This window comes from Fundulus heteroclitus, chromosome 1 (assembly GCF_011125445.2).
Source record: "Fundulus heteroclitus isolate FHET01 chromosome 1, MU-UCD_Fhet_4.1, whole genome shotgun sequence".
Classification (NCBI taxonomy): Eukaryota; Metazoa; Chordata; class Actinopteri; order Cyprinodontiformes; family Fundulidae; genus Fundulus; species Fundulus heteroclitus.
This window is the reverse complement of record NC_046361.1, coordinates 22,938,618-22,963,327: the sequence shown is the minus strand read 5'-3', so window position 1 is coordinate 22,963,327 and position 24,710 is coordinate 22,938,618. Positions and strand designations below refer to the sequence as shown.

Genomic DNA, 24,710 nt, shown 5'->3' with positions numbered 1-24,710 from the left:
TACCTAAACCGAATAAAGCCATGCAGTAAAATATCTCAGCTTTAGTTGCTTGCAGCCACAGATACAGTGAACATTTTTTAGGCTTTGTGATATTACAGCATCAAATTTCAATGTATTTTTTTTGCAATTTTATGTGACAGGCCAACATAAAGTATAGTCTACATTTGTGAAGCGGAAGTATAATGGTACATGAACAAATTATGTTTATCTTTTTTTTTTAAACAAAAAGTCTGAAAAGTGTGGAGTGCATTTGTATATGCACCGTCTTCATCTTGGGGAATCTAGGGACTGGCATTTGTGCGCGTTCCTCTTTGCAAAATAGCTCAATCTCCGTCAGATTTGATGGGTAGCTTGTCTCAGAAGCAAAAAATCAGTATTGCCAGAGATTCTGCATTGGATTCAAGTCTGGATTGGACCTCGGGAGGGTTTTCTGTGAATGGTATTGGATCGGAAATCCAACCCAGTTGTATAAACCTTATGTGCTTATCCACTACTAAAACTGTTAATGTTGAAAGAAGGTAGGCGGAAATCAGCTTTTTGCTGCCCGTTCCTTTTGGGCATCATAGAAAATATCTTGTCTGCTAATTACTGAACTCTGTCAAACTCTTTTGCCCAAATAATAATGATGATGATGATGAAATGAACAAAAATCCAGCACATAAATATGCTTTGATCTCTTTTATTTATCGTAGCTATGGCTGTGTGTACGTTTTCCTGCTAGAAGGTGAAACTTTACCCCATGTCAAGTCTTTCACCATCTCTAACAGGTTTTTCTTTTAGGCTTGCCCTGTACTTAGTCCCCATCCACCAACTTAGAACTTGCTGGACAAAAAAAAAACATTCCCCTCGCTGTCTCCCAACATATTTCACCCTGGTAATACTATGTTCAAGGTGGTGTGTGGTATTAAATCTCCTCTACACATAGTGTTTTGCAACTAGGGAAAAGAAACCTCCGCCAGAGCTGACATGGGCCTCTTGGCTGCTTCTCTAATTAATGCTCTCTTTTCCTGGCCTGTCAGATGAGATCGCCGGTTATATTTCGACTGTTTTGTTGTTGCGGTATTTTCTTTCCATTTTCGGATGTTGGATTGAACAGCGCTCCGTGAGATTTTCAAAACAATACATTTTTATAAAGTAACAGTTCTTTAATTTTTCAAAATTTTATCACTGACCTGTCTGCTGGTCAGGTGTCATTTGTTGACAAACGTTCTATATAAACCTCCTGAGGATCATAGTAAGGGGCCTTTCCAGAATTTTGTTCACAAAATTAAAAAAAAACATATATATTTTAAAAGTTCACTGTTAGTTTTATCTCAGAAAATACGCAGATCCTTCTTGAATTGTGACAAAACGTTAAAACGCTAGTATCATTAATTTTTCCAAGGCATAGTTTTAACACATGAGGTCCACGAAGGCTTTCATGATTTGGAGAAATCCAGGCGTCAGTCTGTACAGGACCATGTAGGTTGTTCTTATCTCTGTTTTGGAGTTGGACACGTGTGCTTAAACAGACTGTCTGTCAAAAGACTGATAAACTGTAAAATAATCATAAACTGGCACAGAAAAGCATACGCCTTTCAAACTGTCACCACGTTCTATGATTAAAACCAGAGCTGATGAGGTTACGTTTTCGCTCATATACGTCAGGGTGCTCAAACGGACACTAAACACGGACAATTAGCTAATGGCAGCCAACACAAAGATTTGGTCAGCAGCACAGTTAGTCATATCGAGGGCAATCCAACACAAGCTCATTGCGTCTCTTTGTGTTCAACTGCATGCATGTGGTGTCATCTGAACGCTGTGCAAACAGCCGGCTCAGCATGACCCACAACTTACCCGGAGCCACCCAGAGTTCACAGCTCAGATAACACATTTGCCAAAGATTTACATCAACAGTTCATGTTTTTCACGCCCTAATGCACTTGGTATTGTTTTATGCAAATAAAAATGTGGCATCATCACTTTAAAAACAGGATCGAGAGTGGCAAACAACTGCGTGTAGCTAGTAATTACCGGTGTCTTTAATTGTAAAAGTATTAATCTAATTTGTGTCGACATCACAGTAATATCCATCTACACAGATGAACATGAAGTGTCAAGTTTTTCATGTTGTTAGTTAATGTTTGATTAGTTTATAATAACAGTGCTGATTTCTGTTAACTTAATTTTTAACCAAAAATAAAAAGTCCAACAATAATAGTGTCTTGGTTGCCATAAATCAGTTTTGAAAGCGCTGTCCTTACAAACACTGGATGTCTATGGATATCTTTTTATGACAATTTCAGGTGGTCAGTCCTTGTCTTTAGTTATGACAAGAAAATTTTAAACTGTGGCCTTATTATCATATCCCAACCTTTTTTTACCCTGAACAAACACAGTATGTTGAAAGTTAGTTAGTTAAAAGGTCCATCATCACCCTCACACCATGATGACACTGAAATGATGAAAAATCCTATAATATTATGAATGAATGAAGCAAAAAAAGGCGAGAGAGTTCTGAAAGCCAAGACTAAGGAAAGATAAAATAAGACTGCACTTTCACTGGCTGTAATTATACAGTGTCAGGGTAGCTGAAGTCATGTTTCCAATAACAGGTAATTGGTAGATGTGTCAATAATACATAAGAATATTACATACTTGCATACTGACTCACCCGGCTCAGTTTCTCAACCAATCAGACGCAGCTACATTACAACCATTTTCTGTTCTGTTTAATTTGCACAAAAACAAAAAGTTTTAAGGAGCTATGAGAATATACAGTTGATCCAAAAGTTCACATAGACGTGGACACAATGGTGCCCTTAGGGAATTTGTCAAAACCACAATATTGTCCAACATTTGGCCATGCATGTCTTTACCGTAGTCTGGAACCAAGTCTGAAGTTTAAGTGATGCGTCTGAGGATGGCTATTCATTAGTTTGAAGCCGCAGCAGCCAACTATCACTTAACGGACACCGTTATTGCTAATACTTTAAGACACGTGGAATTATACAGGTGATTTTCTAAAAGTGACCTAATGCTGTTATTATAGGGACGTATGCTTTGAAGACAGTAAACAGGCTAATTTCAACCTTAGATTCGGGCACTTTAACGTGTTCTTATAAAACGAATGGCTGTTTTTGACACACTTGATTTCCCGTAAGTAACTGTTGGTTTTAACTATGTCTTTTTTATAGTGTGACTTGTCCACACAGACACCTGTAATCACAAGTGGCTGGAAGCGTGACCTCAACTTCAGGTGTCTCAAGTGTTAAAATCAGAATCTTTAGTCATGTTTTTCTTCTGATCCATTCCCAAATGGTTTATTAGGGATAACGAAGATAGCGGAAAAGCCCGGGGCTTCGGCACATGAGGCATCATATAATAGTCTTGCTGTTTTGCGAGTAGCTTTATTTTTATTTCGCTGCCAAGGAGATCATTAGGGAGACCCGAGAGAGCAGCAACAGATGCTTGTAACCTGTTTTCATCGGACCCATACTCTTCTTATTTTATTGTACACACAGGAGCCAGTGTTCACAGACAGAGCTCATATTTTCATGAGGTGGACCCTCCTGCGGTTTAGTGTGTTTCTCTGGAACATCAAAGCCAAAGACGGAGCGAAAGCCAGACAACAGTGCACCTTAACTGGCAGCTGGGGAAGCGGGGAATGGCTTTGAGTCGAACATAAACAGCCATGCTGAATATGACCTCTCAGGACGTCACTTTAACTCGACGGTGAAATCCTTCTCCCGAGGACTGAGGGAAACGTTAAAAACTCAGAGATCTTGCAGTTCAGAGACGGTAAGGCAGCTGCACAAATCCGAGGCTCTAAGAACGTCTTGATTTGTCGTCCTCTCCTCGAGTATGCTTATGGAATGGTATGCGTATGTGCAACTCCATATGTTGAAGGATTAGGGAGTGGAAACCCAGAATACACCCTCTGGAATGTAAAGTGTCTGTTTGGGGTGTACAGAGGGTAAGGAATGTCTGCTAAACCCACTTTAAGTGTCCGACGAACGCGCGTTTCTTGGGAGGGACAGCAGGTGATGGGTGCGTCTTGATTCTTCTCGGTCGATACCACACACAAAACCAGGCGCTCGTACGCCGGCTTGTTTGTGCGTTCACCGCAGTGTGAGGAGCGCAAGTGTTTTATTAGGTGCCTGCTTTATCTCCGCCAGCGGAGGTAAAGAGTGTCTCAGCTCCAGTCAATGGGTCTTTCAGTCGTTCCTGTTTAGCTGATGTTTGGACAACCTTTGACAGGTGCTTAGTGGTGTTGAGTTAGATTTGTTGTCTCTTTGTGTTGTCAGACCTGACCTAAACAAAAGCTACACGGTCACAGTCTTTCTCCGCCCATTTGCCTATCTTTTTTGTGTAGATGTAATAGATTCCCTTTCAAAACAGAGCATATAGAGAAGATATTATGCAAAAATTGGATCCCCAACTTTATTTGCACAAAAAAGTGAAGTCCTCCTCAAGAAGTGGTGGATGCTGCCAGCATCATATTGTCTAGTTGGGCAAATCTGAAGCTATTATGAACAAAGATGAGCGGATTTTAGCTTGTCACAAACCTAAAAGATCCACTCTCCTTCCACTTACTGAATGCAGCATGGAAAAGACCCACCAGGTCATGTTTAACGCAATACCCTAATTCTGGAAAGACTCAGAGTTACCTGTTTTCAGTATCAGGCCTTAAACAAATCAACTGAATCGTCATCTTATTCTTGTTAGTCAAATATTTAGTGTCCTACTGTTTCATGAGTTGGATGGATTGGTACGATCCTGTTTAATTCTAAGGAAACATTTGCTTAGAGAGTGTATTTTGTACAGATGAGCTCTGTAATGTTAACAACATAACTCACTACATAACTGAAAATGCACATAGTTTCCTTGATTAAACACATGAAACATTGCTTTTCACAAACATGACCACATTAGTGGTACTCACAAGCTTGTTTTGTTTAGAGATGTTCCCATTGAAGATTAATTGGAGACAGAGAACAGAACTTCTGATCAATTCCATGTATTGGTTTTATTTCATGGATTGCCTGAAACTATTCCCTCACAAGCAAAGAGTAGATTAGAAATTAGTATGTTTTTTTTACTTTCAGGATGCAACAGGTCGGCTGGATTATAGTTCTTATTTCCTTTTGTCAATGTTATGTTTGTTTTCATGGAGCTGAAAACGTGTGTTTTCAGCTCCACACTGCTGTCTGCGGCTCGGTTTAAATTGTTGCCAGCTCGGTTACTTTTCTCTTGGCCCTGCTGATTAAAAGGCAGCTGCTATGGGGAACACTTGTGTTTGTACTCCAGCACATGTCTTTGACTGTCCTCTGCACAGCTGCTTTAAGTTAACAGCAACCTGTAAGAAGTGTGCTTTATTCAAAAAACGGTGCCTCCCAGTCTTCCTTGTCCTTCCTTTACTGCCTCTCACTTTCTCTTTTTTCCCCCCCTCCTTTCTCTTTTGAACCAAAACATCCGCTCTGCGCTGTTATTTCATATAACCGTTAAGTCAGCTGATGTATCTGGTGGGAGGCCAGAGGTAATTCTACCCCGAGATCCAACCCTCGTCGTGGGCCTCTGCGTGCCGGGGTTCCCCCTTTGAGCTCCTCCCCGGTTCTTAGCCGTCGAGTTAGGACTCAGAACCTCCCCACCCTGCACCCCAGACTGAACTACTTCATATAGGTGATTTAAAAGGCCATTTAAAGTTGTCCCGGGAGTGCTGTCCTTCTTGTATTTCCTGCTCTTTAGCGAGCAAGAGAGAGACTTTGGAGATCAGAGGTTAATGGGTTATACTAGAGCTTTTCTGGTCCAGTTCTTATAACACTCTTCTGTTTGATCTAGCTTCACAGTTCTGTTCTCTACAATCATAAAATATTAGCTCAACACCCTGCGTACTTACTTGTACTTATGCAAGTTAGGTTTAAAGTGCTTTATTTGTGTTGTGACGGCTTTCAAATCTCCACAGCAGAGCTGTTTAGACTGAAAGGGGATTACCCTTTGAACTCTGACCCCGTCTGACCAGATTAACTATAAGGACATTAGACCAAGAAGACTGAAAAGATAAAACAGAGGAATCTTGCCTTTCAAGGTATCGGCTACTTGCTTTCTCCTGTTTTTTTTTTCCTTTTTGGGCCTTACAGTTTGAGAGGATCAAGATGACCCAGCGAGCATCAACAGGATCATCACTTGTGCTTTTCTTTTTTCCTCTTCCAAGAGCGTCTCTTTGCCTAATAGGAGGTTTGAGTTGTTCTATGGTTTTCGGATGTCCTGTGCCTTATACTGGAAAAAGAAATTGTATAACGCCAACGTGAACAAACCACACAGACTAGAAACAGCTGCAAAGGCACTGAGTGACTGATTCCCTAGCCAAGCAAGATTTTATTTCTGCCACCTTTTAAACCATGAATAATTTCAGACGATCCAGTGAAATGATACATTTAACACATACAAACATTGTTTATAAGTAATATATAGTTATATTAATACTAATATTCATAATTCAGTGATTATGTCTGAAAAGGGGTGTGAAAAAGTGAAACTTATTTAATCATAACCCTTCTCCTTCATATAGCAACTTCATTAGCACCAACAACCTTCCTGACAAACAAATATAGCTCTATGTTTCTCCGCCTATCCATCTACCTACTTCCACCTTCTCCATGCTGGGAAATAAACATTTGACTGGCCAGGATTTCTGTTAAAGCCAGTTTTCCACTCACTGAAAGCGTCGTCATCTTTGTGAGGGAAAAACCTGGAGTGATGGACCTCAGTATTCTTTCATACACAATCACATCTTGGAGGCAGAGACAGCCCTCGTTGGAGCAGTGACTTTACCAACCCTGCAATTAGATGACACATTTCTGGCAGCTAGCTGAGGCTCTGAGCAGGACGTGGTGGCAGTTGCGTCCTGAACGACGAGACCGTTGCTGTCAAGTCAAAAGCACAGACGCGATCTCTCGTCATTGTCCATTTAGGGATGAATCTTCCTTAGTTTCCAGACACACCTCTAGCTGTGGCCACTGGCCCGACCTGATCCCGGTGGCAGATGGAATTAACAGTAATTGTGAGCTCATTAACTCCAGCCTGTGCTGTAATCCCCCGTAATACCCAAATACTGCTGGGTGTGTGTGTATGGGTGTGTATGTATGTGAGCAGACAAAAGGCTGCTAAAACTGCTGGGACGCATTGTTCCATCGCACATTGTGGAAACGCGACAGGGAGGAAATGATAAATAATGCCGAAGAGGAAATAATTTGTGTGCCGAAATGCAGGGCCGTGTGTGCACGCTCTAGTTTTAATTGGGTGTTTGACTGGGTCAGAGATTTACTGTAGATGCATAAAACTGCAACGCAATCGAGTTGGTGTTGAGGCTTTTAATTAATAGCTTCTATTGTAAGCAGATTTGTTGTTAATTACTGAACAGTTGCCCCCCAGCATCCAAACAGCATGGCGTCATTTATTAAAAATTGGTAGAATCAGTTTTTTTTGATCAGCGAGTAAATGCTTGCACAGCATGTGGAGCAGTGGGTGTACGATAAGAACATAGTATGACACTAAAAGTGCTGCTGAAATGACATTTGCATGGCTAAATGTCAAATGCATTTTTTTATAGGATATATTACACCTGCTGCATGTTTGCATTAAATGAGTGAAGGCTTGTCTCAGCATATCTTAAAGCCCTGCAGAGACAATAATATGGCCTGCTTTAGAAATTCTTCCCAGTCCATACATGGTCCTTCAGAGGAGGATCTTAAAAATCCTTTTTTCATCTTCAGGATTTAAAAAAGATCACTGAAAGGTTTCGGGGCTCTGACAGGAAATGTAATAACAATGTTACAGTCTGTTACACTTACAATCCACCAAGGTGATTCCCAGATCTGGAAACAAGAACATGTGTGCTGTTGTTTCCTGGTGATAAGCCGATGAAGCGGTCCAAGCGCCCATATTGTTAGCCATCTGTGCACACAGTGGCACCATATTTCACCTTTTTTTTTTTTAACCAGGTATCTGTTCACTCATTTATGTTTAAATATCTGATAAACACTAGTGCACATGAACAATATTTCCCCATTCATTGTCAGTTCCAGCAGGTTGGTGCCAGGAAAAAAAAAGAAGAACAACAAAAATAGGTGTGGCCGGTCATGACCTCGCCTCACCAAATGAGTCACTAGTTTTTTTGCGCAAGGGTGTTTACACTGGTGTTACTTAGACTGTGTGTGAGCTTGTAGTCAGTTGATGTTAGATCCTGTTATACGTGTCTAGACTGAAACCTGCAGAGGATGTTGAAGCAGGCGCTTCTCATATCGACCTTTTATTTGTCGTTTAGATTTTTCTTTTTTTTATGGTTGACCTTTCAGTTGCGTTTATCTGTTTCGCTTTAGGGTTTATCAGACCCTGTCAACACCATAAATAGTTGTCCTCAGGCACCTGCTGCAGTGGTTGCATGATTATTTAAGCTCTATAATAGACTGACCAGAGAAATGCCTGCACCAAAGATACAACGTTCTTACTATATCAGAGTTTCCATCTTCGATCAGCCACAAATTTAGAAAATGTACATACTTTAGTGACCTTATCCTGCATACCTCCAATTCTTTTTTTCTTTTGGGCTCTGTTGGTGCCCTGCTTCCCATTTACTTCAGAAGGCTCAACCAGGAGCACATCTGACTTTGCCATTTTGGGTTCTGCCATGTGACACTTGGGGATTTTAATAGAAATGGAAAGTCCCTGTCCACCGTAGGACTGCAGAGTTTCCATCCTTTTAAGCAAGTTCCACTGGAAAGTCGCTGGCAAAATATCACCCTGCTCTGCATGTGTTTAACCCGATGAAGGGGCTGAAAGCTGATTAGTGTAGCGTCTGTTTTAATATGCTTGAATAACTCGGAGCCATCCTGGAAATATTTGACGTGCTTTATCTTGTAATTTTTTCCTAACCATCACTTCTCCAATTTCTCCATCTGATCTGGTTAAGTCTGACAAATTTTACCAAGACTTCTTGCCGGTTCATGATTAGTAATGTTGGCGTTCATGCTTGCTCCATGGTTCTCAAACTGTGGTCCAAGTACCACTGGTGGCATTTTGGATACTTTTACTGGTCCCTCAGCTGTGTTAGATTTGTCTCTCAAGTCTGAGCTCAGAGCTCTCCCACACACAACCTTTAATGAGATACACTCATAACAAGTGCTAATAAATAGCAGGTACAAATGCCAATACGTTCTATATGCATACAGCCATGTTGCATACCAAAATTGGCCTCCATTGGCACGCTTCGACTTTCCCAGAGGAAATTCAGACTTCAGGGGGCGTTATTGTTGTTTTTCCTTCTGGGAACTCAGAAAATCCTACTTCAGAATTAAATCTTTTAACATGTTGATGTCAACATTTTCCAATGTGAATTTAAAACTATTAAGCTCAGCTCTGTGTGATGTAGGGCTAATGAGACACAGCCAAAAAGCTAATTTTAAAAAAAATGATTACAATGATTGCTTCAAAAAGAAACCACCTAACAGAACTGCAGTGAAGAAAAAATGTCAAAACTCAAAAGCACCAATTGACAAGCTAATCTCTATTGGCAATGTAAGATGTTAACAGTGTCTTTGTTTGAATCCTATCTATTCAAACAATAAAGTAACATTTCTAGTAATAGCGATTATACATCTGTATGTGTGTGAATAAGCTTCAGACTGTCAGAAGTGCACATCAGCAGTTTATTATTGCATGTTTCTATGTTTTAAACATGCGGCAGCCATTTTGCATTTTGAGGTCATGGTTAGCGAGAAACTTCTGACTTTCCATTTAGAAGTCAGACTTTAGGAGGGCAGCGTTTCTGTTTTTTGCTACAACTTGGAGCTTTGAGATTTCTGAGTTACAATTAATGCAAAATTAAACTATATCTCTTATGTCAGCTAAACGTGTTGTGCTAATGGATGAAACCCCTTCTCATTTCTGTTTTTTTAGTCTTTATGCCAAAGCATCTGACGAGGCTAAAGTCATGCTGTGTTAGTGTTTTAAAATCCTTCTTAGCATGGTGGTACCTGAAAACCTTAGTATTCACTGAGGCTGTGCTTGCTGAAAGGACTTTGTGAATCACTGTGCTAATTTATTGAGACATTAATTAGCATTATACATTTTTCAATGCAGAGTCAGACCTGCAATGTGCTTCCAATCCTAAGTAACATATTATTAGATGAGATAGGTTGGACTTGGTTACTCATTTTTTGTTAATCTTTAATGCATGTTAACGCAACCCAGGCATACACAAATTTATGGAAATAAGCTGCAAAAATATTAGGATGGAAAAACTGCAGTCTCCTTTTGATAGGAAGTGCTTTTTAATGGACACAAAATAGTTCTAGGGTTTAGCATTGTAAGTAGGTTAGGAAAGCCTCTGTTCAGTTACAGTTAATATTTGTTTAGGTTGCGCGCTTATCATCTGAGACTGTTAAATCTGCTGCTGGCAGCTGGAAGGTTTCCATGTCCCACACACCACAGGCGAAGATACTTTCTCTCTGCTGTTTTTTTTGTTTTTAGTTAAAGCTAATAACTGTCTTTCAACACAACAGAAGGTTAGATACAGGAATGAGCACTCCCAACAGACGAAACGCTCTTGCTTTGTAGATTAGGTCAATTGTCCCTACGGATCATAGAAGCCCCTTAATAAACAGCAGCTATTCCGCACAGCAGTAGCTATTCGGCCCTTCTCTTGATGGCTGGTGAAGCCAACCGTGTTTTTGTGGGTGTGGCTTGTCAGTGTCTTCTGCAGACTGTATGAGGAACAAAGAAAAGACGCTTTTTCTAAAAGGCAGATGCTGTATGTGTGACCAATGCATCCTTTTTAATACTTTTTGTTTAGGCCGATGGCTAAACTGTCTGCAGTTTATTTAAAGTTATGGTAATACTGTCTCAGGAAAACACTTGTGTGCTCCTCTTCTTTGTTGCGGGAGTCAGGTGAGGTGATAAATGGTGGCACTAACATGCAACTCAACCTAATTGACAAGTATTGTACCTTAAATCAAATCAGAGTAGATTTTCCTTTTGCTCTCAGAGATACAATCACGGGGATCCATTTTTATGCCCAGATCACTTTAGTTTCCCGAAAGCTACATTTGTTTTAACTTCAGACGAATTCAAAACTCTGAAAATGTAAACGATCTACATCTATAATTCATCTTTGTTCAATAAATGTTTAAGGATTCATCCTTTTTTAGAAGATGATTTTCTGCAAGCCATTTAAATTTCACACTTTCGCTGCTTTAGAATAAGGATTTACCTTTAGGTCAGTGCGGCATGAAAGTTGCTTAAGCAGTGCTTACAGTAAAATCCCAGTGTGAGATAAATGTGGTGCTAATATCAGCTCTGCAGCTGCCACATCAAAATGAGGAAGAGGTGGACCTAGAAGAGTATTTAATACAGAAAGCTGCTCTTCGCTGAAATCATGAAGCCAAGATAAAAAGGGGGAAGTGTGTCTTAGCAACAGACCCTATTAACCCAATGAAGCTCTTTATGTTTTGGAATTATTCTTTTTATAACCTCTTTGCATCCAATTCACTTGAGTGTCTGCGTAGCTCATCAGTTCCTCTTCAACTCCCAGTTGTTATCTTATCTCATCGATTGGAGAGTTTTAGGATTAAATAAAGTTCCCTAGCCGTGGCTGTGCAGTAGATCTATAATCTGCTCTGCACTAATGGAAGGAATTCGTTTTTTCCTTTTTGTTTCCTGGAAAATTGTAACTTCTGTCTTCGCCAAGAGGCTTGGTATTAAGATAAACCTGTATAAGAGGCTTTGGATCCTCCACAGATAACTTCTAAGGTATTTTTTTGTACTGTGGGTGAACAGTTCACTCACAGTCATGTGAAGGGATGAGAGAATGTGCTAAAAAGCTCTAACATAGACATCAATGTCTTTCTTCCTCTTGGCTCCCAAAATCCACCAGCTCCTAATTATTTGTTGTGTTGGAAAGACTCACAAAGCAAACATGTAAATGAATCTTACTCCTAATAGAATAGATATTTGTTTTGCCATTAGGATATCATGGCATACCCCTGTCAATATTTTCAGTCATCTTCATAAAAAATATACAACATGCTTGGCAGATTCTTTTTACAATATCTGACCCCTGACCTTGCCTCTGTCTTCCGGGCCTCATGTGTTCACGTCTGTCAGCTAGGTGACATCAAACCAGGCAGAGAGGCTTTTTGATCTGTTTCCCATCAGACATGAATTATTCAACAAAACGGGCACAAGCATTCAAAGCCCCGCTGGACAGGTGACTCGGCCTTTGACGGGATATAAAAAAAGAAGCGTCATTAGGAAACCACAACTGTTTATCTCCCTGCAGTGAGTCTATCTCACTGTAGTAAAAAAGGACATTGCACAAAACGTATATAAAGCTGATGCTACACGTCAGATTTGTTATCGTGTCTGTGTGTAGCGCCTTGTCGCCAAAGCCAATTCCCCGGACGTGTAAAATGCTTCTCGGCAGTAAAGCTCGTTCTGATTCTGATCCTAATATTAAACAGTCGTTTATGCATGTCACTTAAAGAGTTGTGGTGCTTTACCAGTAATTGCTCATGGGACTATTAGTAGTCATACATCAACATTTTTTTATGTGCATTTTGAATTATTGCATTAGAAAAGGTTGATGGAAATGGCAAAATTCATATCAATGTACTAGATTTCGCGAAAACGTTTTTACACTTGCTTGAGGTAGTTTTAGACTTTTTAAAATAGTAAATGCAGTAAAGAGGAGATGGAAACGTTTGTCGAATAAGTTCTGACATAGCAAACATTTACCTCACATGACTGATCAGCTGTTTCTGCAGCCCGCGTCTTCCCAGATGCTCCCGTAATGCTCAAAAACATGGCTTGAAGCAACAACAGGTACGTGTGCACCGACGAAGAGACTCGTGCGTTTCTTAGTCTCATCCATGAAAAAAAAAAAAAGCAACACATTCATTAAAACCATCGCTCCACTACTGATCTGTGGTCCTTACTAGTTTGCTACTCTGCTTCCTATTTATTACAGCGTAACGTCAACCTATGACGACGTTACGCTTTGTGTCGCCCGGTTAATTCGCTACAAACCAGTGGAAGGAAACGCGTCTGATTCGCATTTTCTTTTTTGTGACATTTTAAAAGTTCACTTAAAATTTGCATGAGAATTGTATGGAAACGCAGCTAATGTGTTATGAGTGTCCAGTAATAAAGCAGCATTGACACATGGATAATGAAACTACTTTTTGAGACGACTTTTCTAACTTCCTAATGCATCTAGCTGAACTGAAATGCTAATGGTGGCTGATGCATACGCAGAAACAAGTGGAGATATTGTTTTGTCTTTGCAATTTTTTTCATATCCTTGTGGCAGCAGCCTCAGTCAACTGTCTACTGGATGGGCTGTACTGAAATGCAATTTACCCCCTGGGGGACACACAAATTACACAATTCAAGCAATACAACAATCTGACAGCAAAAAAAATTCTTTGTTCAAATTGCTGTTCATGAAAACAAAATTATTCCTCAGTGGTAAGGTGGTTTTTCTGTTGGCAGCCAACGTGTTGGTGGCTGCAGCACCCAGAAACCCCCCTTCACTTATGCAAATGAAGCTGTCTGACACTTTTACCAACTGCAAGCCTCTCAATGCAGCTTTTGTCTTGTGTATCTGTCAACGTTCGGGTGTAAATTTGTAAAAAGCATTTGCAAAAAAAAAAAAAAATCAACTTAACTTGAAGTGATTCCTTAAGAACAAATAAGTGTGGATCTTGAGTTTCTCCATCTTTTGTTTCCTTAGCATATTTCTGGTGCATTTTATAAATATGACCTATTTCTGACTCGTATATTCAGAGTGCCTTGACAGACGTCCGTCTCAGGCACAAAATCTTGTCTGATCTTTTTTGTGTATAAGATATCCACAGGCTAGACGTGGCCTCCCCCTTAGTTCCTCTGCCATCTCCGATCACCCCCAATCAACTCCCCTCCAGGCCACACTGTGACCTATTCAGGCACCCAACCGGAAGGCCCCCAGCGCTTTCTCTCCCGCCAATCCTCCCCTCTGCAGCTGTAAATATGACCTCATTAAATAGGCTCTACATTTTAACTCGGTTTACAGTACATTTTATGTTCGCTCTCCTGACCTATTGACCTCCAGCAAAGGACAATCCCAGTCCCCTCAACTCCTTAATCTGACCTAGTTATTGTAAACAAGCACTTTAATCAAAGCCAACATACACACTACATGTCACGACTAAGCCCCCACTTTGACCTCACTTCACTGTTCCCCAAAGTCATTGAACTTAGCTTAAACACACATTTGCTTTCACATTGCTCAGGTTGCAGTATATCTGACTGTAGACAGCAAACCCAATGTTTCTATCAATACTTTCAAGGAAAACATTGGATGTTTTTTTTGTTTTGTTTGTTTTGTTGTTTTTTTTGCCGTCCTGCTGTGATGCAGCCGTTTGACACTAATATTAAAAAGTAGATTGTAAAGATCATGGTTTTCCAGGTGGAACAAACTAATCAAACCATACACTTCTTAAGGTATAATATTATAATATCAAAAGTTCTAGTTCATTATTGGACTGGGTTGTACTGACAATTTAATATTTGTCATGCTGCTACCCTTGAGGAGTAAATATGTATTTCGTGAGAGTGCAAAGGCTTGTGGGAGTTCCCGCTGGCCTGTTGGGTCCCTAACAGCAAACTAGCTCACCTCTGCCTTGGGGCGGTTCTGATCATACCTCAAATTATCAGTACAGTCCAGTCCACTAATGAGCTTGAACTGTTTTATGTTCTTGTATATATGTGAGATTGTATTTAGTTCACTTTAGAAGAATCACGGCCTCATATTAAGCATGCATGCGTCAATGATGGAAAGGACAGACTCTCTCTTATCAGGAAGAAACCTCCAGCAGAACCAGGGTCAATGTGAGCAGTCTTCTGTTGTGACTGACTGTCATTGAATGTGCTTTTACATTTTCTCAATAGATCTTTTAAAAGAACATTTTAAAGCAATCTGAAGAATATATTAGTGGTCCTCAAGCAAATGCAGGTCTTTTACTTACATAGTTATATCGGCAATACTAATTTTATGCTATTACTGTCATGTAATTGTTCCACTTTAGCTGTCTAATTAGCATACATTATGCTAAAAAAGCCACGTGCAAATGATCAAGCATGGACAAATTAAATGACATTTGGGTGATGAACTGTAAGTGGGTCCCTAAATCAGATTTTGCTTTGGTTACCCTACAGATAGTGGAGATCATTTCAAACTCCTAATGAATGCGTATAATCTAATATATAACTTTACCCCTATGCAGGACATTTATTAAACTGTAAGTCTTTATTTTTTATTCATCACTGTATGTCAGCATCCATCAACTGTCTATATAGGACATTTTCCTCAGTATAAATTCTCATATTAACAGTGGGTTGACTTGTGAGCCACAAAATGGTGCTGGATGTGATCGTGTGTGCATCAGAGTGGGTTCCTCAGTGCTATTTTTGTGAGTGTGGGCTGTGATTTTGTCAATAGTACTCCCAATTTCAGGCAGAAGACAGTTTACACAACAACATAAGCTGGGAATGTAGAGCACTGAGCTTTCTAAATGGGCCCTCTGAATTTTTAATCAAAACCCAAAGAGGAAGGCACAAACCCAATGAGGCCACTTGGTATTAAGTGATAACAAGTTTGACAGAAATGAGATAGATATGTTATAGCGTGTAACTGTCATCATTGATCAATGTCTACAGGGAACCAGAAACAGCCTCTGCATATGATGTCTAGGCTAGATAATGCTTAGGGCTTCTAATCAGACTCACACAAAATCTGTATACCACAGTTAAAAGAATGTATCTGAATTTACTGATGTGGCCAAATCAGGTTTTTTTTGTTATCCACGTTAAAAGATCAAAATATATGATATGTTATTTATTTATAACTTCAAAAAATTGAAAGGCCAAATCAAAGTCAACATTTGTGTCTCTTTAACGCCCGTTTTTCTGCAAATTAAATTGTTTTGATTTTCTCTGGGCATTTTCTCTGTTTAGTTAAGTTGTATTAAGTTGGTCAAAATTTTAAACTAGTACCCACTGTGATAATTTCTGTACTACGTTTCCAATATGTTACAGTATAAAAGGAAAACATACATAAAGACTTGCAATGTGATTATCTGACTGGTCTCTTTGTCTTTTTCGTCTTACTTTCTCAGTTGGGATGAGAGCAGCTCCATCAGCAGTGGCCTGAGTGACGGCTCAGACAACCTGAGCTCTGAAGAGTTCAACACCAGCCCCACTCTCAACTCCCTCCCCACCACTCCCATCGGCTCGCGCAGGAACTCAGCCATGGTGGTAAGAGACACAAACAGCTGTCTGAGACAGATGGAAAAGCATTCTGCATGTCTCTTTGTTACTGTTTGTATTGATTGAGCTGTTAATCCGCTGAGGACCTGATTAAGATCTGAATGTTGTGGGGGAAAAAAAACACAAGTAAGAAAATGCAGGACATTGATTCAGGAGACGCAGCTCAGCTAAGTATAACACACCCGTAATATATATCACATGTGCAGCGATCGATGTTTGCTGCGGCAGACACTCTGCATGCAAGACAAGCGCATCTTTCCTCAGGTTCCCATGGAGGCTGAGTCAGGAGCTGTGGGAGGTAACCAGCTCTTTAGTTAAAGATTTAGTCTTTTTTTTTTTTTCTTTCAAGAGCATGTTAAATCTTCTTAATGAGGGGACTTTAATCAACACTGATTGCCTACGAGTGACTCCGTTGGAGCAGCTGTACAGGTTTAAAGTTTCTGTTTAAGTGAACCACGCTTAGATTTTTTGCTGTAGTTCTCCTAAGTGAGCAGGTCGAGACGTTGCATTAATTTTATACACTCTGTCCAAAAAAGGTGTTTGTCCATTTACAAATCGCTCCTGCTTTTTGTCACAAGGAAATACTTCTGACTGTTTAAAACTGATTATAATATCAATCAAACGATGACTTTATTTGTTGAGAGAAATCTCCCCCTCAAAAGCAATGGCCCCCAAATCTAATAACTGGATGGGCCACCATGGCAACAGCTGCCTTCAAGCATTTTCTATAACTGGCAATCATTTTACATTTTGTGCCACCCTTATTTACACAATTGTTTTAACCCAGCCATATTGGATGGTTTTCAGATGGCCCATCTGAGGTCCTGTCACAGCATCTCAGTCAGATTTAAGTCCTGACTTTGATTAAATCTTCCTTTTTTTTAGCCATTCAGAGTTGGAGTTGCTGGTATGTTTTGGATCATAGTCCTTCTGCTTAACCGAAGTGAACTGGAGCTAAAGATCACATACTGAAAAAGTTAACTATTTCAAGACTGGCAGGTGTCGACCTGTTTTTCATCTGTTCCTGAATTTCTTTTCGAATGAGTAATGATTTATTCCTTTTTGAAGTATTTTTAGCCTACTTCATGCTGTCACTCAGGTTGAGTTTAATCGATTAAATGATTCCACAGGTCATGCAGTTATCACGTTGGGCATAGCTTATGAAAATGAGCACAGCTTTCCTTTTCACATAGGGACAGCCTATTTTTTTGGATACGTTTTATCCCTTATAAAATAAAATAATCATCCATCCATCTATTCATCCATTGTCCATCACGCTTATCCCTGTTGGGGTTGCGAGTGGTGCTGGTGCCTATCTCCAGCATTCACTGGGCTTGAGGCGGGGTACAACCTGGACAGGTCGCCAGTCTGTCGCAGGGCATAAAATAATCAATTGAAAACAATTTTTTGTATTCACTGTAGTTCAGTCTGATATTAATATGTGTTTGAAATTACTGAAATATTCTAGTGTGACAAAAAAATAAATAAATCTGTGACGAGATAAATACTTTTTCACAATTCTGTACTGAGTCTGATTGTCTGCAGTCAGAAAGGCAAAAACATATCATCTTAAGAGGTGATAATTGTTTAATTGTTTTCCTAATTCATAGATGCAATGTGACGCTGCTGTAGGTAACTGTCATATAGTCCTTGGAAAGTGGAGGATCGAGTTCGTTGTTGAGATCCATCTGTAGCTGCTTGAACCTAAGCACATATGTGTGTGTGTGTTTTCTGAGGCCGCTTGATTTAGGTCACACCTCCGCAGTGTGGTTAGTCTGGCTAATGTGGTGGGATTTCAGAACCAGAGAGACGGCGTTAGACAGAGGGAGGCATAAAGAGAGAGGATAACAGTGTAACCATAGCAACCGCAGCACATGGATGCTGAGAGTGCGGTCTTTGTCTGCTCATATATACTAAAGGACAGGTCTAGTGCGCAGCCGTCTACACACACACACACACACACACACACACACAGGACCATCTGCACTCCTGCAACCGGGCCAGCGAGCCGGAAGAAACACAGTGCCTCCCACCACGCCTAGTAAGAGGAGTCATAGCAACCCTTAGACCCCGTGGCATCATCACCATAGCAACCTTGCATCACATCATTATGTACCCCACAACATCTAACACACATGGCTTCTTGTCTCCTCACCCCAAAGCCACTGGCTGCTGATGTGTTGTTTTTCTGTTTTAATTTCCTTTACGTCTCTTTATCCATCCAGAATCTCCATAAGACATAATATATAATATATAACATAATATATAAGGTCAGATCTGTAGTTTTCCTCATTTAAAGGATTTTGTGGATGACGTACACAGATTAGGGCAACTCGTCTTTCCAGCTTGTCTCTCTTTGGGCGCTCTGTTCCTTTCACAATCTGTGTCTATCTGTTTGTGTGATGTTTCCTACCTGTCCAGATATCTATCTCACAGCTTGTTTCTATAATCAGTTATTGTGTTTGGGGAAATGACAGTGTTTATTTTGCGAGTTGAAAATGCAACACCAGCCCATGGCCAACTCCACCTCCGGTAATGTGAGTTTGCCTGTGGGTTTTGTTATTTTTTATTGGAAAAGTACGTATTTAAGCAATCCGATTGTCGTGGGAATCGTGGGTTGTAATATCCTAAGCTAACAGACAAACATTCTCACACACATTCTGAAACCTGATGCATTGTGTAACTGGTGAACCTTCACACACTTGAGCATAGACAAAAACTTGATAGGCTTGAAGACGGACCTGATATTCCTAATTCCTCATCTTTTTTTTTTAGCTTTGATGTTCTTCCGCTCTGGATTCTGTTCAGACAAGACGATACTGGCTGGTTTCTTTTGTGTAGGACAAAAGCATTTAACAGTTTTCATGTCATTTGGTGTTGTGGTTGTGTATATGCTACATGTCTTTGTTGCATGGTTTCTCTAGTCCCTCCAGCACACTTTAGAAATGCATAAACAAGTTTCAAATGTGTTTAGACTACGACGTTAAGACATCAGTTAATGTTTTATTTTATGTTTTGTTTTTGAGCTTGACTAAGTTGGATGACTTATTCTGCTTAGGAGTCATGGAGATGAGTCAGTGAGTCTGCTTTGGGGGACGCATCTCACTAAATGGCCTTTTAAGCCCAAAGGGTGTGATTTCCCGGCCCACCACTGTCTTGTTCTCATTCAAATAACCTAAATTGATGCCTGCTGTTTCAAGAACTTAATTTAAAATTAGAAAAAAAATGTTTTCTTGTCTGCTTATCATGCTTTGACCAGGAGCTTTCAATTAAATGAACATTGTAGAAAAGAAAATGCAAATCATTTTACACGCGAAACATAAGAAAAAAACTTTTAGTATATACTCAGCAGCAGGCAAAGGAAATGGGTCAGTCTTTAAAAATATTTTCTGGATTTTGTCAATTTTAAGGCATGAGAGCACCCAAGTCTGCTATTGTCAAAAAGTTGATAAAACTGATACTTCTTACAATAAAAAACTTGATGTAATGAAACTTTAGATTTTTGCGTAAATATAGCTCACCTTAAATAATAATAAAAAATAAAACAATTTGGCCATGACCTTCCTGTTACCTGCTGAAAGTCTTTCTCTCTATCTCAGCAGGAGGGAACCACAGAGATGTCTCCATATGTAGCAGAAACCAGCTTCCTTTTAGAAGCTTCTTACATCTTTGAGCTTCTTCTGTCATCCTTTTTTAAACACCTGAACTAAAATAGCTAATTTTTCTTCCCTTAGTCACAGCATCGACACTAAAGAGTGCTGGTGTAAGCACAACCTGATATGACTTTTGTGTGGTGCGTTCACTTATCTCATCTTACATTTTCTGTTTGTGTGTGTATGTGCAGCCCAAAGTAATACACACATAAGTAACTTTAATACTTTCACAGGGGGGGGGTGCTATATGCAGTGGTTGAATGGGATGTGTCAATAGTGGGTCAGTTCATCTCCGCTGAGGGTCAGGTCACATATAACGTTGGTATGGCAGACAATTTAAATGGAAACAGTTTTTTCAGTGTTTCCCACATTGTCTTTTGTGGTTGTGTGATTCAAAAGAAAAATTAGATTTAGCAGTTTATCAGGACAAAAACACATTGACAAGCAAAAAGCTGAGTGAAAGGTGGAGTAAATATTGTTTTCAATGTTTGAAATAATGCTAATTATAATAATGTTCATTTCTCACATCTTTTTGAGGCATAGCACCACTAAGCATGTCTGTGCCCCCCCCCCCCCCCCCCCCCCCGCCCTTCTGTAGATGCGCACCGATGCAGAGAAGAGATCTCTGGTGGAGAGTGGCCTGTCGTGGGACTCTGACGATAGCAAGCCCGGCCGCAAGAGCCAAGGTGGCAGCGCCTTCGATACGGGAAGCTTGAAGTCCGAGTCTGCCAACAAGTGGAAAGGAGAAAAGGGTGAGCTGAAGAAACCAAAGACCCTTGGTCAAGGAAATGGGTTGAAGAAAGGGAGAAACCCACCTGTGGGAGTCACGTCTCCGATCACACACACCTCCCAGAGTGGGCTGAAAGTGGCAGGTAAGCCTTTTGAACAGAGACAGATGGCTAAATGAAATATACTGTGGCTACTCTTGAATTAACTTGAACAGAGGGGCCAATTTCTCCCGCTTTTCTGTTAATTCTCCTTTCTTTCTGGCTGTCTTACACCCACACAGTTACAAATACACTCTCTGTCTTTGTGAGACACATTCACCCACAGCTGCAGCCCACCCTCTGGCCCAGAAAGTGGTGCCATGTATCAAATGCCCATCACCACCCACACCCTTCCTGCCAGCTAAACACACTCACACACACATTGATTAACAGTGCTTTGCTTTTTTCCCTTATATCCCACACAATTCAAGCTCTATTTTTGGTGTTAGAGCAAGTACATTTTTAGCTTTGAAATAAAGGGTTTTCAGAACGTGTGCATGTCCAGAGTCATCTGAGCTTGTGCCAGCCTTTAAAAGTTTCACCCCTCACACCCACAAAGAACACAATGGTGGGGATTGTGCAGCTGGCTGTTAAGCAAACCATCTGTGTGCTGTCCATGTACGAACACACAGACACACACACACAGACGCACACACTCTGACCCATTAGATGAGCAAAACAACAAGATATATTAGTAACGATGTTCTGTGCAGTTTAGATAGACTGTCTGTGCAAACAGCCGTTTTTTTCTGTGGGACTGTCCCGGGTCTGCGCTGCCAGCTGTTGAAATGACAGATATGCCAAACAAGTGTGTTGGACCAGCGTGTGATCTAAGTGCGCCAGGCCTTTATTGTTATCAACGTGCGCAGTGGGAATCCGCCAGCATGGCCGCTTAGTTTGCCTCCGACATTTGAGACGGTAATTATTCAGAAGATGAGGCCAAGTGAAAACAGATTTTGTGGAGCGTCAGCATGGAGGAGTTTGGAAAATTTAGCAACATGAGAAAATGAGACTAAATCAAAGTATTCAAGGCACATGACTGAGCTCAGTTTATCACTGAGGTTTGGAAAAAAGGCTTTGTTTCTGTCTGTCGCTGATTTGTCAAGTGCCCGCATGCTTGTGAAGAAGCAGAGAGGAGACATTTGATAATAATACAGTCACTACAGTCCAATTATATACTGCAATACAATTTTGCAGTTTCTATGCGATGCTTAGAAATTGTGCTATACATTTGTCATCACTGTGTCTTGACTTGATGACTTATTTTGGAGAATATAAAACTATTTAAATAATTTTGTGTGGTTGAACGTATAGAATTTGGCTAAAATGACCAGTAAAAAGCCAACAGCCAAACAGAAAATATTTGTTCTGCAAAAAATCCCTCATATACCACTTAAAGGGTCACTGGGATGTTTCTAACGCAGTCTCATAGGAAATTCTTCTAAATATACCATAAAGGAAACAAACAGACGTAATATTCAGTGTGTTTATAAGGTAAACATATTCACTTCCAAACTGACTAGCTTGCTAGCTGATCCTGACCTGTTTCATGGTAGTCTACATTACAGACCAAAAGTCTAGAAGTTTGATCACAACATCAGGATGAGTTCTGTGGCTTTTGGGATGTATTTTTGCATAATCCCATTTTGCTTTCATTGATATGCACTGTTTCCCTCAATTTAGCTTTAAAGGTATATAGCCATTTTATATGCTTATAAAAAAAAGACCAAAAACCATTTGATCATTATAAAATAAGGTTATATATATACCAAGCCTCCATCTTGATAGTGTTTTGATAGTCCTCTCAGGCGCGATTAACAAATATAAACAGATGTGCCGACATCTAGCCATAGCATCCCAGAACTATCATAATGCCAGTTTACTTAATTTATAAATCAATTGTAAATAATGCCGGCCCAAGTCTGACCCTCTGCTAATGCCTCGCAATAAAGAGGCAGCTCGGTGTGATTTAAGACCAACCGTTATTAAATAAATAAACCAATCCACAAAAGCTTTAAGAGCTTCATATCAGAACATTTACTCACGTCATTCAACTCTGTGGTCACATCTGAGCCTCAGCAGCTTTAGTGTCTGCTTCAGTGAACACCAACATTCATACTGTATTCCCAGCGATATACCAGTATTTTTGCTCTTTTTTTCACTTGCCCATGGACGTTTCTTCATTGTTTCACTGGGAGATGCTAATAGCCGTTAGTCGCTTCCTTGTTTGAACCCCTGCTGCGCATGGGCAGTACGTACTTCTGTTAATATTGTAAATGAACCCGAAAGGCTTTATTTACTAACAAAATGAGCAAAAACAAAGCATAAAACATCAAAATAACAACTAATACGCCAGCAGGACAGGATAATCTTTCATAAAAACTTTGTATGTAACCAGAGTGAGCTACTGACGTATAAATGAATAAAAAAGTAAAATAACGTGGCTTTGCACCTTTAAGTGAACATCCATGTTAACAAACCATTTCTGAATAAATGTGTAAACAAAGAAAACAAATCTTATGTAAAAGGTAGATAACAATATATTTTACTGAAAATTCCTTTTTATAATTGGATAGATGTTTGTGATTCAGCTTGGAATGAGACTTGAATGCATATTTTACTTTGTACAAACCAAGATTGTCAAGTTTATTTATTTACTTATGAGTTCAACAATTACTAACTTGCTTACCGGTGGAAACCTACAGGCCTTGATCATTCCATCAGTGCTCAGCTACTCAACATGAGTTCGAACACTCTGCTTGGTATTCATACAAACCCATCAGATAAATGCAAAGAGTGGTAAAGTAGCAAGGTAATAACCATAGCAAAATCAGAAGAGGAGGCTAGCAGAATTATTAACAGCATGAATAGTCTGAATGAGGGTGACTGTGTACTCTAGGTTGAGCCAGTTTGTTGTAGGATTCAAAATATCAGCTTTGTTAATGTCATGTAACAATATTTTTCTCTCTGGATGTAACATTTTAAATGCAGGCCTCTTCTGACAGGATGTGCAGTAATTCATGGTCTCTTCTACTTGAGTCACGGTCAGAGTGCCAGTGAATCAGCCTTCTTTATACTGAAACTAACACATACTTCCGGGCTGTCTGTGTGCTTCGCAGTCACCAGTGTGTTCCTTCACATGGATGTTGACACATAAACCTAATTTTTGCATTTTACAAAAGAGCTCCTGGAGATTAAATGGTTGTCGGTGTCATAATCTGAACACTGAGAACTGAGAGTTTGTGGTTAGGGAAAAAAAGCTGTTTGTGTGTGTGTGTGTCCTTTGAGGGTTTCTAAATACTTTTAAATAACTCCAGATGTCCGCAGGGTGCATGCTGGTGGGCCTCAAGCCACAGCACTTCTTTGAATCTGTTAATAGCTGGTATATAAACCTCACATAATGACTCCCATTAGATACAAATCCTAAGTGTAAGAAGTTAGGACTTGTGTGTGTGTGGTGGGTAGAGTGGAGCCCTCCTGTGTCAAATGGATTTTTATTCCCTGTGACGTCCAAACAAATCCAATTAATCTGTAAACTGAGAAATGTGACGAAAGGTATAAAAAAAAAATCTCTTTTACCGGGATCCTTTCCCACCACTATATATGTTGAAAAGACATCTCAAATAGAGAAATGTCATTTTTTATCCACACCATGTTGCTCATGCACATCTCAGGACTCCACAGCTGGGACATTCAGAAACGAACTTACTGGAAGTTTTAAACACTTACTGGAAAGAGACAACTATTTTAGGTCATCGCACTGGAAAAGAGGAGTAATGGTTTGATAACGTGTGTGACTGTAGTTGGCTGTGAGTCTGGCCAGCTAGCTAAAGGTCTGCTGAAGCAGGGATTCAGTTTTATCAGCAGACAGTCAGACCTTGTAGGGCTTCAGATTAGATATAATGTCCTAATGTAGAGTGGTTAGTCTCAGTCTTCACCCCAACCT

At 40.0% G+C, this 24,710-nt stretch overlaps 1 protein-coding gene across 3 annotated transcripts in view; it reads left to right on the top strand.

Annotated features, from left to right (window-relative positions):
* The window catches only part of LOC105920760 (neuron navigator 1), a 111,055-nt gene that overhangs the window by 66,467 nt on the left and 19,878 nt on the right, over positions 1–24,710 (top strand). For all 3 annotated transcript variants that reach the window (XM_021312881.2, XM_036137999.1, XM_012856401.3), the window contains exons 8-9: positions 16,194–16,332; positions 20,596–20,869. In XM_021312881.2, coding sequence (XP_021168556.2) covers positions 16,194–16,332; positions 20,596–20,869 — 413 coding nt within the window. The remainder of the gene's footprint in view (positions 1–16,193; positions 16,333–20,595; positions 20,870–24,710) is intronic.